The sequence below is a fragment of the Panthera tigris genome, chromosome D3 (genome assembly GCF_018350195.1).
Source record: "Panthera tigris isolate Pti1 chromosome D3, P.tigris_Pti1_mat1.1, whole genome shotgun sequence".
Taxonomy (NCBI): Eukaryota; Metazoa; Chordata; class Mammalia; order Carnivora; family Felidae; genus Panthera; species Panthera tigris.
Window position 1 is genome coordinate 10,733,644 of NC_056671.1, and position 14,203 is coordinate 10,747,846.

At 53.9% G+C, this 14,203-nt stretch overlaps 1 protein-coding gene across 5 annotated transcripts; it reads left to right on the forward strand.

Moving 5' to 3' along the window:
• SDSL (serine dehydratase like) lies at nt 1-12,496 on the forward strand. Of its 5 annotated transcripts, XM_042962781.1 has the most exons (10): nt 1-75; nt 1,191-1,319; nt 2,967-3,050; nt 3,388-3,570; nt 3,802-3,841; nt 4,530-4,669; nt 7,008-7,096; nt 7,809-8,036; nt 10,979-11,103; nt 12,161-12,496. In XM_042962781.1, the coding sequence occupies exons 4-10, from the start codon at nt 3,397-3,399 to the stop codon at nt 12,352-12,354; spliced, it is 990 nt and encodes a 329-aa protein (XP_042818715.1). In that variant the 5' UTR covers nt 1-75; nt 1,191-1,319; nt 2,967-3,050; nt 3,388-3,396; the 3' UTR covers nt 12,355-12,496. The 5 variants fall into 5 exon arrangements, with proteins under 5 accessions (XP_042818715.1, XP_015391939.1, XP_007079681.1 ...); XM_015536453.2 differs by lacking the exon at nt 2,967-3,050; XM_007079619.2 differs by lacking the exons at nt 1,191-1,319; nt 2,967-3,050.
• Nucleotides 12,497-14,203: the final 1,707 nt, after the last annotated feature.

A 14,203-nucleotide genomic window follows, 5' to 3' on the forward strand; every position in this document is an offset into this window, starting at 1 on the left:
TGGTGCTCCGGCTGGGCTGGCCGCCCGGGCCGCAGACTGGAGCCAAGCTGGGTCTGAGGACTGTTCGGCTGAGAGGTAATGGGGCCTGGGGCCCGAATGCTGCCCCTGGGGCTGTGTGTGCGTGTGCGCGTAGGATAGTCTGGAAGGTTCTGGAGCAAAGTCCATGATGAGTGGACACAAACTGAGAGGGTACGGGTGCGAAACCTTCCCAGGAACGCTCACTTAACTCGGGGTGCTCTGTGGTCTGGACTGCCTTGGAAAAGAAGGCGGGGTGCCGGGGACTCTGATGGCTGGGGAGCAGGCCCTTCTTGCCAGAGGGGCTTCCTGCCAGGCAAAGCTTCCCGGCGCTCGTCCCAAGGATTTGGCTATGCCACCCAGGTGGCCTCTGGGAAAGCCTGAGGGACAAAGGAGGCAGAAACAGCAGATGACTGTTACCCTAATTCATAGATGCGGCAGGTGAGGCCCGGTGAGGAAGAGGGACGTGGCCAAAGTCGTGCTTGCTGGGACCTGAACCCAAGCCCCGGGCTTCCCACTGCATTGCCCCACAGCCGAGAGGGCCCGGGGCTCCCACCTCAGCCCCAGTGGTTGCCACATGTGGTCAGAGCCATGCGTCCCTAGGCCAAGGTCTCACCTTGGCCCCAGACCTCAGTCTGGGAGGCCTGCGTCCTTATGGGCATCTGGGCCTGATAAGGCTGTTGACGGTTTGAGGCTTGTCCATTTGACTGATGCCTGCCGTCCTTCGGTGGGCCGATAGTGTAACTGACAGCACTAGGCGGGCCTGGGAACTGAGCCAGGAGCATTTGGCGCCTAAGGACAACTGGCGATTAGTATGAAATGCTCACAACCCTAACCGTCCCCATCGTCGCCATCTAATAGAGAAAGCATGGCACCGTGTTAAGAACACAGATGCCCAAGTGCCCTGCCCGAGTCTGAAGCCTGGCCTTGCCATTTCCAGCTGTGTGACTTTGGGTCGATAACCTAACCTCTCTGGGCCTCAGTCTCGTTGTCTGTACCACGGAGCTAGTGGGTGAACCTACCTCGGGGTTGTTGCGATGATTATATACGACGGCATATAAGGTTCCCGGCACGGTGCCTGGCTGGCAATGGGTTCTTCTCTTTCAGACTCCCTAGGTGTGTGTCTTCCTCCTAGCGACTTTCACCATTTCCGATTATTTTGTTTGTCTATACAGTTATTTGTTGATCGCCGATCTCCCCCATCAGCTCCAAGAGTAGATGTCTGTCCTGCTCACCGTGGTCTCCCCAGTTCCTAGGTCAGGGCCTGCACCTCGTGGGTGCCCTACAGACATGCTACAGTGAGGGTAAGCACGCCCGCCCTGTGACAAGGCCCCAGTGAGGAAATGCCTCTAGAGGACTCCCCTGAGGTCTGGCATACACTGGGGACTCAACAAAGGGGGCTATTATTATTGTGAATGCACAGCATACCCTGTGAGTCTGGGGGCTGTTATTAGTCTCATTTTACAAAAGAGAATACGGCACAGAGAAGTTGAGACACTTGTTGGAGTCACACAGCTAGGAAGGCAGAGCTGGTTTCTAACTTTGGTGTCTGATTCAGCCCAGAGCCCGGGGCCAGGGTGAGGCCCAGGCTGAGGTATGCTGAGCTTGGGTGACCCACGGGGCCGTCTTCGTCAATGCCGTGTCCAGTTTGAGAAGTGCCCCTGATGGAACTGGGTGGAGGTGGCTCAGACTCTGCTCTAACCAGGGAATCCCAGGGCCATCCCAACAAGGGCCCCAGGTCAACTTCAGGGGCAGGAGCCCTGGAACTCTGGTGGGGCAGGGGCGCAATGTGACCAAGTAAGGGTGGACAAGAGCCCCTTCCCGCCCCCCCTCCCCCGCCCCCGCCCCGGGCGGTGAAAGCTGCAGCGCTCCTCCTACTGGCCAACAGCGGAACTGCAGGGGTTGGCCCAATGCTTTTTCTGCCCCCAGTGAAAAAGAGGGGTTGCTTTTGCACTAACGGGGCCTTTGCTCAAAACCTCCCGATGGCTTCCCGCTGCAAGCAGAATTAGAAGAACATTCCAGTTCCTCCCCGTGGTCTGGTAGGCCCTTCCAGAAGTCCCTGCCCAGCCCTCCTTGCTCGCCTCCTGCGCCCAACCCCCTTATCCCTGCCTGCACTGGAATCTCCCCAAGTTCATTTCTCTCTCAAGGGGTTTCCACCCCTGTTCCCTCTGCAGGAATGCTTTTTCCTGGGCTCCCTGTTGTCCCTCATCTCCAACATCCCCGTTGGAGAACCTGCAGATCGAAAGAGAATTCAAAGACCTCTCAACCAGCGCACACGCGCAGATCCGATCTGCATCCTGGTTCAAACTGTTAGAAACCCCAAATCACTGACAGCAAAACCGGCCATTTATCCAGCTTAATGAGAGGGAGGGAAAGGTGAACATTCACCAGGTATTTGATGATAATAAGAGATGATTAATAATATTTTTGGAACTGATAATGGTATTTGACGATTAAAAAAAACCTTAGCATCCTTGAGGTGTAATTTCCATAAAATAAAATGAGCCCACTTTGAGTTAGAATTCAGTGAGTTTGCCCAAACGTATACAGTTATGAAACCATGTGGCTACCTTGTTGGAAAAGAGTTCTTCACTTTCAGAGATGTGTGCTGAAGTATTTGCAGATGAAATAATACAGGAGGGAAATGTAATAATAATAATAATGATAAATAGGGGCGCCTGGGTGGCTCAGTCGGATAAGCCTCTGACTCTTGATTTCCCCTCCGGTCATGATCTCGCGGTTCATGGATTCAAGCCCCACGTCCGGCCACCGCTGGCAGTGGGGAGCCTGCTTGGGATCCTCGGTTTCTCCTCTCTCTCTGCCCCTCCCCTGCTCACATTCTGTCTGTCTGTCTCTCTCTCTCTCAAAAATAAATAGATTTTAAAAAATTTAAAATACTGCCTCCTGCCCCTGTCACCCCTGTTTGACATTTTGCGATCCTGTCTCCGCAGCTAGAATGTGAGCTCTGGCCAAGCAGGGGCTGCTTCTGACTTGGGCACTCCTGGGTCGCCAAACCTGGAACTGCCTGGCACATAGTAGGTGCTCAAGAAAAGGGTTTTTTTTTTTTTTGCAGCCTGCTTGAATGAATGAATGATGAGTGAATGAATGAATGAATTCTACTCTCATTCATTCATCCCCAGGTACTGGCCACGTTCTACATCCCCAGCACAGTGGGCAACGCCCGTTATAGAGTGAAACCTGGTGGTCCAGACGGGGACACTGAGCAGCTAGGTGCCTGGAGTGTCACAGCTCGGCAGCCAGATAGGGCTGAGGGGCCTAGCCGAGGCTCTTCTCCCTCTTTCCCTCCTCTGTCCCGGTTAAGGGGTCTCCTGCTGGAGCAGCCTGGGCTATGACCGTCGCGTTCTTCTGCAGGCTGCTGGAATGGAGAGCCCCCTGGCAGACTGTGCTCAGGGTGGGCATTTCCATGTGGTCACTCCTCTGCTGGAGAGCCGGGCACTATCCCAGGTGGCAGGCACGACCGTCTTCCTCAAGTGTGAGAACGTGCAGCCGGCCGGCTCCTTCAAGATCCGGGGCATTGGGCATTTCTGCCAGGAGGTGAGGTGTTGGCAGGAGAGGAGAAGTGAGGGCGGAGGGGAAGGAGGAGGAGGCGGGGGATGGATGCCGGCTGGATGGGGGGCAAGGGCAGGAGGGGAGAAGCAGACTTGTACAGATGGGAGGGGCAGGACGAGGGGTGAGGAGAGGGCTGGGGACGGTCTGAGTCCATCCCGCACAGGCTCTGTGACGTCTGCTTGGGTCAGCCCCTAAGCTCATTCCTTCTCTTCCCAGGCGGTCAAGAAGGGATGCAGACACTTGGTGTGCTCCTCAGGTGACCCTCAGGGCTGGGTCCTCAGCTCTGGGTGTGGGGGAGGAAGAGCTGGAGCAGCAGCAGTAGATGTCCGGGGATCAGCCTCCTCCCGAAGGTCCCGCCTCATCAAGGTCATGGTCAGGTGGCCACCGTCCTCTGCCCGCCCTCTTCCCGTCATTCAGGACTCGTGGCAGAAGTGACCAAAACCCAATTTATACAGGCTTAAGCTACAGGTTCCAAGAATGGAAAATTCTTGGGATAAGTGGCTTTCAGGTACAGCTGGATCCAGGACCTCCCCTTTGTATTTCTCCTTCTCTTGGCTTGTCTTTCCTCTGTACTAGCTTTAATCTCACGCAGACCTCAGAGCAGCAAGATGGCCATCAGGAGTTCCAGGCTTGCCTCCTGTCACCCTATCAGCCCTAGTGAAAAGGGAGCACCCCTTCTGGCTGGTTCTCCTCAATCCATGAATTGGTCTTTTGCACCCGTCTTGGGTCATGTTCTCATCCCTGAAACAGTCACAGGTTAGGGGACTGAGTTCTCTGATTGACTCATTCTAGGTCACATATCCACCTCTGGGACCAGAAAGAGCACAGAAGGTGGGGCATATGAGCGTGGGGAAGGAGTGGCTCACAAAGGGAAGTAGCGGGGAGGGGGGAGAGTGTGTTAATGAGCCAAAACCACGCTGACCACCCTTCCAATTCTTCCACAGGGGGCAACGCAGGCTTTGCTGCTGCTTATGCCGCTCGGAAGCTGGGCATCCCTGCCACCATTGTGCTCCCTGAGGGCACCTCCCCTCACGTGGTGAGGAGGCTGCAGGGGGAGGGGGCTGAAGTCCAGCTGGCTGGAAAGGTAAGGACCCCAGGAAGGAGAAGCCGGATGGAGTGGGCTGTCCCCCTTTACCCTCCACTCACCCCTAAGAGATGGTATCTGCCCCCCCCCCCCCCACCGCCATCCACACACATTTTTAAAGGCTGGCCTGGAGCCCAGCCTTCTCTTAGGATGGCTGAGCCGAGGGGCAGGAGCGAGGCATGATGTATATTGAGGGCTAGCGCTTCCCGCCTCTACCTACCCCTCCTTGCCCTGCGTGGGCCCAGGAGAAACAGGAAGCTAATGGGCCAGGAGTGTGCCCGTGTCCTCACATCCTCACTAACACTTGGCCTTATTCGTCTGAAAATTGTTGGCATTTGATGAGACAAAAAGCGTAGAGAAAGATCACGGTGGCATCATTTCTCATTCTGAGACCACCCCAGTGAGAAAGGGGCCCGCCGTCAAGGATATCGCTGGCTCATCTCGTTACTGAAGAAATAGAGATGCAACTGTGTAATCCTTCTACCTTCCTGGAAGGAAGGAAAAAAAGCATCCTTGGAAAAGAGAATTTTTTAAAGCATCAGAATTGAAACTAAAAACCATACCATGGTACCTGAGACCTGGTGTCCAAATATTCAGTGTCCAGTTTCCTTCCTTCCTTTCTTCCTTCTTTCTTCTAGTTATTCATCCGTTCAACCATCCTCCCATCCATTACCCTCTTTCCCTCCCTCCCATCCATCCATCCATCCATCCATCCATCCATCCATTTATCCATCCATCCCTCATCACCTTTCCTCCCTTTGTCCCTTCCTTTCTCCCTCCTTCCTACTCCTTCCTTCCTTCCTTCCTCCCTCCCTCCCATCCATCCATCCATCCCTCATCACCTTCCCTCCCTTTGTCCCTTCCTTTCTCCCTCCTTTCTACTCCTTCCCTCCTTCCTTCCTCTCTCCCTCCCTCCCTCCCTCCCATCCATCCATCCATCCATCCATTTATCCATCCATCCCTCATCACCTTCCCTCCCTTTGTCCCTTCCTTTCTCCCTCCTTTCTACTCCTTCCTTCCTTCCTTCCTCTCTCCCTCCCTCCCATCCATCCATCCATCCATCCATCCATCCAATATTCATTGAACTTCTACTATGTGCCTGTAGTATGTTAGAGCCAGCGATATAGAGATAGTAAGCCATGGTCTCTACTCTTGCAAAACTCCCCGATGTTGGGGAGACACACAGATAAGCAGATGGTGACAAGAGAATGTGGTAAGTGTTGTGATGGGAAGCACAGGGCCCTGAGGAAGAACAGAGAAGGTATATTGTTTTAATCAGTGATTGCTGCTAGATAATGCTGCGTAACAAGCAGCCCCCACATATCAGGGGCTTATGAGAAACATGATCTGTCTTGCTCATGGGCCTGTGCGTGGGCCAGGGTGGCTCTGCTTCAGGCTGCAGACGGGATTAAGCTCTGCACGCGTGCCCCTCATCCGTCTTGACCAGTGGCCACCTGGGACTTGTTCTTCTCAAGGTGAATGTCAGGAAGAGTGAGAGCAGAGTGCCTCTCAAGGCCGTGGCTCAGAACTGTTGTGCTGTCGCTTCTGTCACATGACATTGGCCAAAGCAAGTTCCACACTGGGACCTGCATCAATTGGTGGTGGAGAATGTCCTCTGCCCTCTCTAGTGGGAAGAACAGTGGTCACGTGGCAAAAGGCATGGTGTGTGAATGTAATGGAGGGAAGGAACTGGGCAGTGGTCCAAACTACCGCCTGGCTGTGCCTCAGATTTGGGGAGATGACCCAGGAAAGTCTCCCCAAGAAGGGTCCCCTGGGTTGGGTCTTGAGAGGGGAATACAAGTCCTCCCATTGGAGAAAGGGCAGAGGGGGTCGTGGGCAGAAGAAAGAGCGAGGGAAAGGCATGGATGGGGATGAGCATTGGTGCATTCCATTCCCTGGGGGGGGGGGGATGACAGGTGAGGCCCGAGAGTGGGGGTGGGGATGGCCGCCTCAGCAGCAGGGCGGCTTGTGGGTCAGGCTGGCACAGGTTTTCATCTGAGGGCAATGGGGAGCCATGACAGGATTTTGAGCAGGGGAGGGACACGATGGGACCCTTACTCGGGCAACAGACAGGAGGCGGGAAAGCCTGTGAGGAGGCAGCTGGTCCAGGTGAGTCAAGGGCCACATGGTTTTGAATCTCATTTTTGTTTCAATGACTCAAGAGAATGAGGCCCATCTCTTCAGTTAGATTAGAAATTCCTTGTGGACGGAGACCATTTCTTTGCTTTCTCTGCGTCCCCCGGCACGGGACTGGGGCCATCCAGGAGACCTCAGGCTCTGCTCCAGCCTCCGAGTGGTCTGATGCCTGGGGCTTCTGAGACCCTCGGTTTCTCTTTAGGTCTGGGACGAGGCCAGTCTGAAGGCGCAAGAGTTGGCCAAGAGGGACGGTTGGGTGAACGTCCCTCCGTTTGACCACCCCCTGATCTGGTAAGGTTGCTGTCCCTCCCTCATAGAGCTGAGAGCCCAGACCCTCCTTGCGTTGGCGTCCTCCCAATGTACAGAAGGGAAAACTGAGGTCTAGAAAGGAGAAGATGCTTGGAAGCCAGGCACACTGGGGTTCAGGCCCTGCTTCTGTCACTTGTGAGTTGTGGGACTCGGCAAAGTATCTCACCACCCCATGCCTCAGTTTCCACATGTATACAATGGAAATGTTAATAACAAATCCTGTTTATGGCATGCACTTTGGGATGCATTTAATCCATTTGATCCTCCCCAAAGCCCTAGAGGTGAGTGTTTTATGCCCATTTCACAGGCACAGAGGGGTCAAGGAACTTGCCTGAGATCACACAGCTAGTACGTGGCCAAGACATTGGGTCCCAGGCCCAGAACTTGAGTCAGCTGGTTCCAAGTGACATGCTGGTCTCCTCTTAAGCACACACTAACTACCCATTTCCAAGGTTGTGGAGGGGATTAAACGGGACAGTGTCTGAGAACATGCCTGGAAAGAATGAGTGAATGAATAAATTGAGTGAATGAAAGCTGAGTGAACTAAGTGTTCCTGGGTCTCCTCTCCCCTTGATGCGGGTGGGGATTGGGGTGGTGATGAGGAGAGTTTGTGTATATGTGAGCCTTTGGGAACGGAGGAGAGTTTGTGTATATGTGGGGAGACCTTGCTCAACCTGCTTCCTCCTTCCCCCAGGGAAGGCCATGCCAGCCTGGTGCGAGAGCTGAAGGCAGCACTGGGGACCCCACCGGGGGCCCTGGTGCTGGCAGTAGGCGGTGGAGGGCTCCTAGCTGGCGTGGCAGCTGGCCTCATAGAGGTGGGCTGGAAGCATGTGCCCATCATCACAGCAGAGACCCAAGGGGCATACTGTTTCAATGCAGCCATCAAGGCAGGCAAGCTAGTCACACTGCCAGACATCACCAGGTAGGTGTGGGCTGGGGGCGTTTGTGGGGGGCTGGAGGATGGCGGTGTTAGTGTCACTGGGCTTCTCAGTCCCAACCGGTGGAGGCAGGGTGTACACAAGAGCTTCTACTTCACCTGGGGACCCTGACCATGGAAATGTGGATCTCACTTAGAAGGTGATGCCAAACAAGTAGATGAAGGATATGATCTGTTTAAGTTTCATGAATTAATAAAACAAGTTTCATTGGTATGTACCGTTAAAAAGGAAGTTAAGTGTGTTGCAGGTAAGGTAGAAAATGTAGGCAAGCAATAAGCAACAGAAAACAAAATGGCACCTTCAATCCCACCATCCAAAGATGAACAATGGGCTACATTTTCCTAGTCTTTGTTTTCCCCTTGTGCATGCATAGTTACACACAAGTAAAATGTGCCTGGCATATACAGTAGGTGCTCAACAAATGTTTGTGAAATGAATGAGTGAATTTGTATATGTATATGTATTTGTACATATATATGTATATATATATAATTTATTTATATATAAAATTTATTTATTTTGAGAGGAAGAGTGAGAGAGAGAGAGAGCGAGAGCGAGCACAAGCTGGGGAAGGTCAGAGAGAAGGAGAGAGAGAGAATCCCAAACAGGCTCTGCACCTCAGCATAGAGCCCGATGCAGGGCTTGAATTCATGAACTGTGAGATCATGACCTGAGCTGGGATCAAGAGTCAGACACTTAACTGACTGAGCCACCCAGGCGCCCCCTAAGTCATCTATATTAAGCACCTATTGTGTAAGGTTCTGGGTGGCCAGTTAGAGAAACAACTCAGTCCTTACCTCAAGAACTCTATCTGGGGGCACCTACGTGGCTCGGTCAGTTAAACATCTGACTTTGGCTCAGGTCATGATCTCATGGTCCGTGAGTTCGAGCCTCACTTCAGGATCTGAGCTGTTGGCACAGCATGGAGCCTGCTTCTCTCTCTCTCTTTCTCTCAAAAATAAATAAACATAAAAAATATTTTAAAAAATAAATTAGGAATGCCTGGGTGGGTCAGTCAGTTAAATGCCCGACTTCAGCTCAGGTCAGGATCTCGCAGTTCATGAGTTCGAGTCCTGCATTGGGCTCTGTGTTGACTGACAGCTCGGAGCCTGGAGCCCACTTCAGATTCTGTGTCTCCCTCTCCCTCTGTCCCTCCCTGGCTTGTGATCTCTCTCTCAAGAATAAATAAACATTAAAAAAATTAAATAAAAAAAAAAAAAAGGAGAATTCTATCCGGATATATGAGTCTCCTTCTTGTCTTTCTGGTTACCATCTCTCCTCCTTTCTGGCCCCACCCACCCTCCAGCATCTCTGTACTGCTTTTTTCCTGGAAATTATTTGTGCCTCTAATCTCTGAGCCTTTCTTGTCCTTTCCACCTGAAATACCAGCCCTTCTTGCATTGATGAAATCCTCCGTGGCTCAGCCAGGCAGTTGCCACCCAGTATATAGTTGACCTATAATACTCTATTCGTTTCCGGTGTACCTCATAGCGACCCAGGAAGCCTATACATTACGCTGCGCTGGCCGCCGTGAGTGTTGTCGCCATCTGTCACCACACAAAGCTATTACCGTATCGTTGACTTGGTTCCCCATGCTGTCCTTTTCATCCCCTTGGCTGGTTAATTTCATAACTGGAAGTTTGTACCTCTTCCTCTTCTTCACCTGTATCGCCCATCCCCCCAGCCCCCTCCCCTCTGGCAACCACTAGTGGGTCTTTGTAGTTGTGAGACCATTTCTCTCTTGTTGCTGTTGGCTTTATTCTTGGCGATGATAATAACCACCACTAAGCCTTCTGTAGAATTCACATTTAGTGAAATGCCAGGCTCTCTTCTAGGCCCTTGAAATGTTTGAAGTCCGTCCCCAGGACAATCTCATGATTATCTGCATTTTTCAGATTGAGGATACTGAGGCTCAGAGAGGTGAAGTGACTTTCCCAAGGTCACACTGCTAGCTCAGAGCCAAGGTTTCAAACCAGGCAGCCTGGCTCCCGAATCTATGCTCTGGGCCCCTCGGGACGCAGAGCCAGCTGTGATGGACTCGGCAAAGTCTCTCCTGGGCCTGAGGCAAACTGCCCAGCTCCGGAAAGTGCCAGCAGGTAGGTGATCCCAAGCACCCAGATAAGAAGCAAGGACCTTGGAGCCAGACTGCCTGGATTTGATTCCACGTTCTACTACTGACTCACTGCGTGTCCTGGAATCAGTTACTTATTCCCCCCGAGCCTCAATTTCCTCTCTGTAAAGGGAGTTCATAAATTTCTTTCTTTAAAAAAATTTTTTTTAATGTTTATTTATTTTTGCGAGCAAGAGACTGAGTGCAAGAGGGGAAGGGGCAGAGAGAGAGGGAGACACGGAATCCGAAGCAGGCTCCAGGCTCCGAGCTGGCAGCACAGAGCCTGACGCGGAGCTCGAACTCACAAGCCGTGAGATCATGACCCGAGCCGAAGGCGGACGCTCAACCGACTGAGCCCCCCAGGCGCCCCAAGAGTTCATAAATTTCTAACTCAAGGGGGGATCATGAGAATTGAAAGAGAAAATGCATCTATCACCCTGCAGATACTCAGCAAGTATTAGTTATCGTGCAGACGTGATAAATAGTTATTAATGAATAAGATGCAAAAAAAAAAAAAACAAAACCCATTTCTGTGCTTGGGTTTCTGGGGTCCGTGCAAAGGAAGGGCACACTCATGGTTATCGAGTGGGAGGGAGTGAGGTGCATTTGTCCGCCATTCGTGGGACACCCGATCGTTGAGCACGTCCTCTGGGCCAGTGCTGTGCTAGCCTCTTACAGGGCCGAGCTGCGACTCATGGCTGGATGGGAGGGGGCCCTGGGGCTTGGAGGGCTGGGTCCGAGAAGGCGGGGGTCCGAGGATTCACCAGCTCTTCCCCACACCCCTGCGCTCCCTGTCCTGCCTGCCCCCTCCTGCAGCGTGGCCAAGAGCCTGGGTGCCAAGACTGTGGCCAGGAGGGCCCTGGAGTGCACGAAGGAGCTGGAGATCTTCTCTGAGGTAGTGGACGATGCCCAGGCCGTGAGTGCTGTGCAGAAGTTCCTGGGTGAGTGAGCCTTGCCCTCCCTCCCCAGGCTCGGAGACTCATGAGGTCCCTGGGCCCCTAGAGGTAGCGTGTTCTCTCTTGTCTGTATCCTCAGTGCCTGCCACGGGGCTGGGCGTGCGGTGCTTACCAAATAACTGCACGTTGAGTGCACGGAAGGGGCGTGTGCCGGGCCGTCTCTAGCCTCCAGGCTTCCATGTGTACCTTCTTCCTTCCGGCCGCCCATCCCTGGCCCCTGTCGATTTCGTGTGACTCAGGGCTACTCAGTCATCATGGCACCTGTTCTGGGCAGCCTCCTCCGGTCTCCCACCCACATCCTGCCGGGGTTAGAGACGTCCCAGGCATCAGTTTGTCTGTTCATACCTGCCTGGTCCTTATTCATCCACGGCACTAGATGTAGCCCCCGTGAGGGTGGGGCCTGCTGTGTCCTGTGTACTGTTGTGTCCCCAGAGCCTTCCTAGCATAGGGCCTGGCAGGGAGTGGGCACTCAATAAATATTTGTTGAATGAATGGGTGAATGTATGAGTGAGTGGAAAGGTAGATAATGGATGGATGGGTGGGTGGGTGGATAGATGGATGGATGGACACGTTGATTAATGGACACATTGACGGATGGACAGACAGTCCAATGATGGATAGGGGATGGATGGATGAATGCATGGATGGATAGATGGACGGACGGATGGATGGATGGATACATTGATTGATAGATACACTAATGGATGGACAGATAGACAGTCCCGTGATGGATAGGGGATGATGGATGAATGGATGGATAGATAGATGGATCCGTTGATTGATGGACACGCTGATGGATGGACAGACAGACAGTCCCATGATGGATAGAGGAATGGATGGATGGATAGATAGATGAAAGGTGGATGGATGGATGGATAGATGGTCAGATTGATGGATGGAGAGGGGGTCAGCCAAATGATGGATTGCGAGATGGCTGGCTGGCTGGCTTCATGGATTTGCAGTGCCCAGAGCCTACTGAGCACTGACTGGTTCCTCCTCCCTTTCTCTCTTCTCATCCACCCCCGTCCCCTCCTCCGGGCAGACGACGAGCGCATGTTGGTGGAGCCTGCCTGCGGGGCAGCTCTGGCTGTCATCTACTCAGGCCTCCTGGGGAGGCTCCAGGCTGAGGGCCGCCTGAGCCCCTCCCTGGCCTCGGTCGTGGTCATTGTGTGTGGAGGCAACAACATCAACAGTCAAGGGCTGCAGGCCCTGAAAGCCCAGCTGGGTCAGAGCTGAGGGCCCCTCCTCCGGACGGACACACCCGCAGGTGGCCGAGGGGCCTCTGGGCTCGTGGATGGCGCAGCCGCCTCCTACAGGAAGCCCTCCTGCTCCCTGTGACTCCCCGCAGCCCTGGCCAATAAACCCTTTCTGAGTTGAATTTGTGATTCCAGCTGGTCCGGTCTCTCCTCTAGGCTGGCTCTGCGGTGAGGCGCCTCTTTCTACATCACATGGTGATGATAGCAAGGAAGCAAAACTTGGGTCTCTAAGGGAATCCCGTCATGCGGAACCCCCTCAGGGCTTTCCTCCCTGGGGGACCCGCTCGGGAGGAGGGGGACCTCAGGCCTGGGTAGGCAAGGACAATATCACCAGTCTTTACCGAGTGCTTTTTGTTAAAAAAAAAAAAAAAGTTTTAACCTTTATTCATTTTTGAGGGACAGAGACAGAGTGTGAGTGAGTGAGAGGCAGAGAGAGAGAGGGAGACCCAGAATCCGAAGGGAGCTCCAGGCCCTGAGCTGTCAGCACAGAGCCCGACGCGGGGCTCGAACCCACGGATTGTGAGACCATGACCTGAGCCGAAGGCGGACGCTCAGCTGACTGAGCCACCCAGACGTCCCTTTACCAAGCGCTCTCTATGCATTTGCTTCTTTAATGTCCACAAAGGTCCTTATGAAGCAGAAACCATTATTATCACCCCCGTTCTAAAGATGGGGAAACTGAGGCACAGGAAGGTGACCGAACCCACTCAGGGTCATAGCTGGACTGCGGCCCAGCCAGGCTCAAACCCTGTGATTTTCAATATGACACCTTTGTGTGCAGGTCGGTGGTGGCGGGACATTGGGGAAGGAGGGAGGACCTCCAGGTTGGTTCGGATACACGTGCGGGTCACAAGGAGGGTGGGTGCTGATCTGACCTGTGGGAAGCATCCCTTAGGAAGGGAAATTAGAATCTTTTGGAGCCACCAGGGGGCAGCAAAGCGTCTCTGATGGGGAAGCCTGGCTCTGGGCTGGGAAGGCCGGGACCCGCCCCTCCAGCCTCCCTGGGCTCTGCCCCTCAGGGGCCTTCACCCCAGCTAGGGGTGCTGAGGTCCCAGAGATGGCCGGAGCCCATGAGGTCTTGGAATCGGGAAGCCCTATCCCACCCTCACGACCCTGCTGGAAACAAGGCTCCGAGGGTGTGGGGTCCAGCTGGCAACAGCCCCTGGCTCCCCTCCCACGGAGTCCCCCCTGCTGCCTCAGGAGGGCTGTGTGTGCTTGGGCAAGTGCCCTCCCTTCTCTGGGCTGCAAAGCCTGCGCCAGTGTGCTGGCTTCCCGCCTCTTTTCCTTTGCCCAAGCGCCTCCCCCTCCCAGGAACCTCCTCCTTCCCGCAAGAGAATTTGAGACCTGTCGTGACCTCCCTCTGCCTGTGTCCCATTCTCTCTTTGACCCTGACGTTGGCCTCGATTGCCAGAGTTGCCCCTCCAGAAGCCACTGGGCCCTGCGGTGTTTCCTGGGAACCCTACGGTGTGAGCTCCCCGGAACAGAGGGGGCGCGGAGAGCCCCGGCTGTGGATTCAGCCAGAACCGAGCCCGGCCCTGTTCCTCCTCACTGAGCAAGCACTGCCCGGCTTCAGAGCCTCAGCGTCCTAATCTGTAAAATGGGTGGTTTGCGGATTCTTGCTATGGGCCTGGCCTATTTCAATCAATGTTGGTTCTTACTACCTCCTGAGCGTGCTCCCCAGCAACGAGGGTGCGCGGGGGCCAGAGTTTATTCGTGTCCTGAGTACTTACTGTGTGCAAATGGGCCTTAGCAGTAATTGAATCCCGCGATCACCCACGTGGGTAGATACCATTACCTTCATTTTTGCGAACGAGGAAACTGAGGCACAG

Coding starts and splice junctions, on each gene's coding strand:
- SDSL (XM_042962781.1), top strand. CDS start 3,397: ATGGAGAGCCCCCTGGCAGACTGTGCTCAGGGTGGGCATTTCCATGTG. Junction 3,571..3,801: donor TTGGGCATTTCTGCCAGGAG/GTGAGGTGTTGG, acceptor TTCTCTTCCCAG/GCGGTCAAGAAGGGATGCAG. Junction 7,097..7,808: donor TTTGACCACCCCCTGATCTG/GTAAGGTTGCTG, acceptor TCCTTCCCCCAG/GGAAGGCCATGCCAGCCTGG.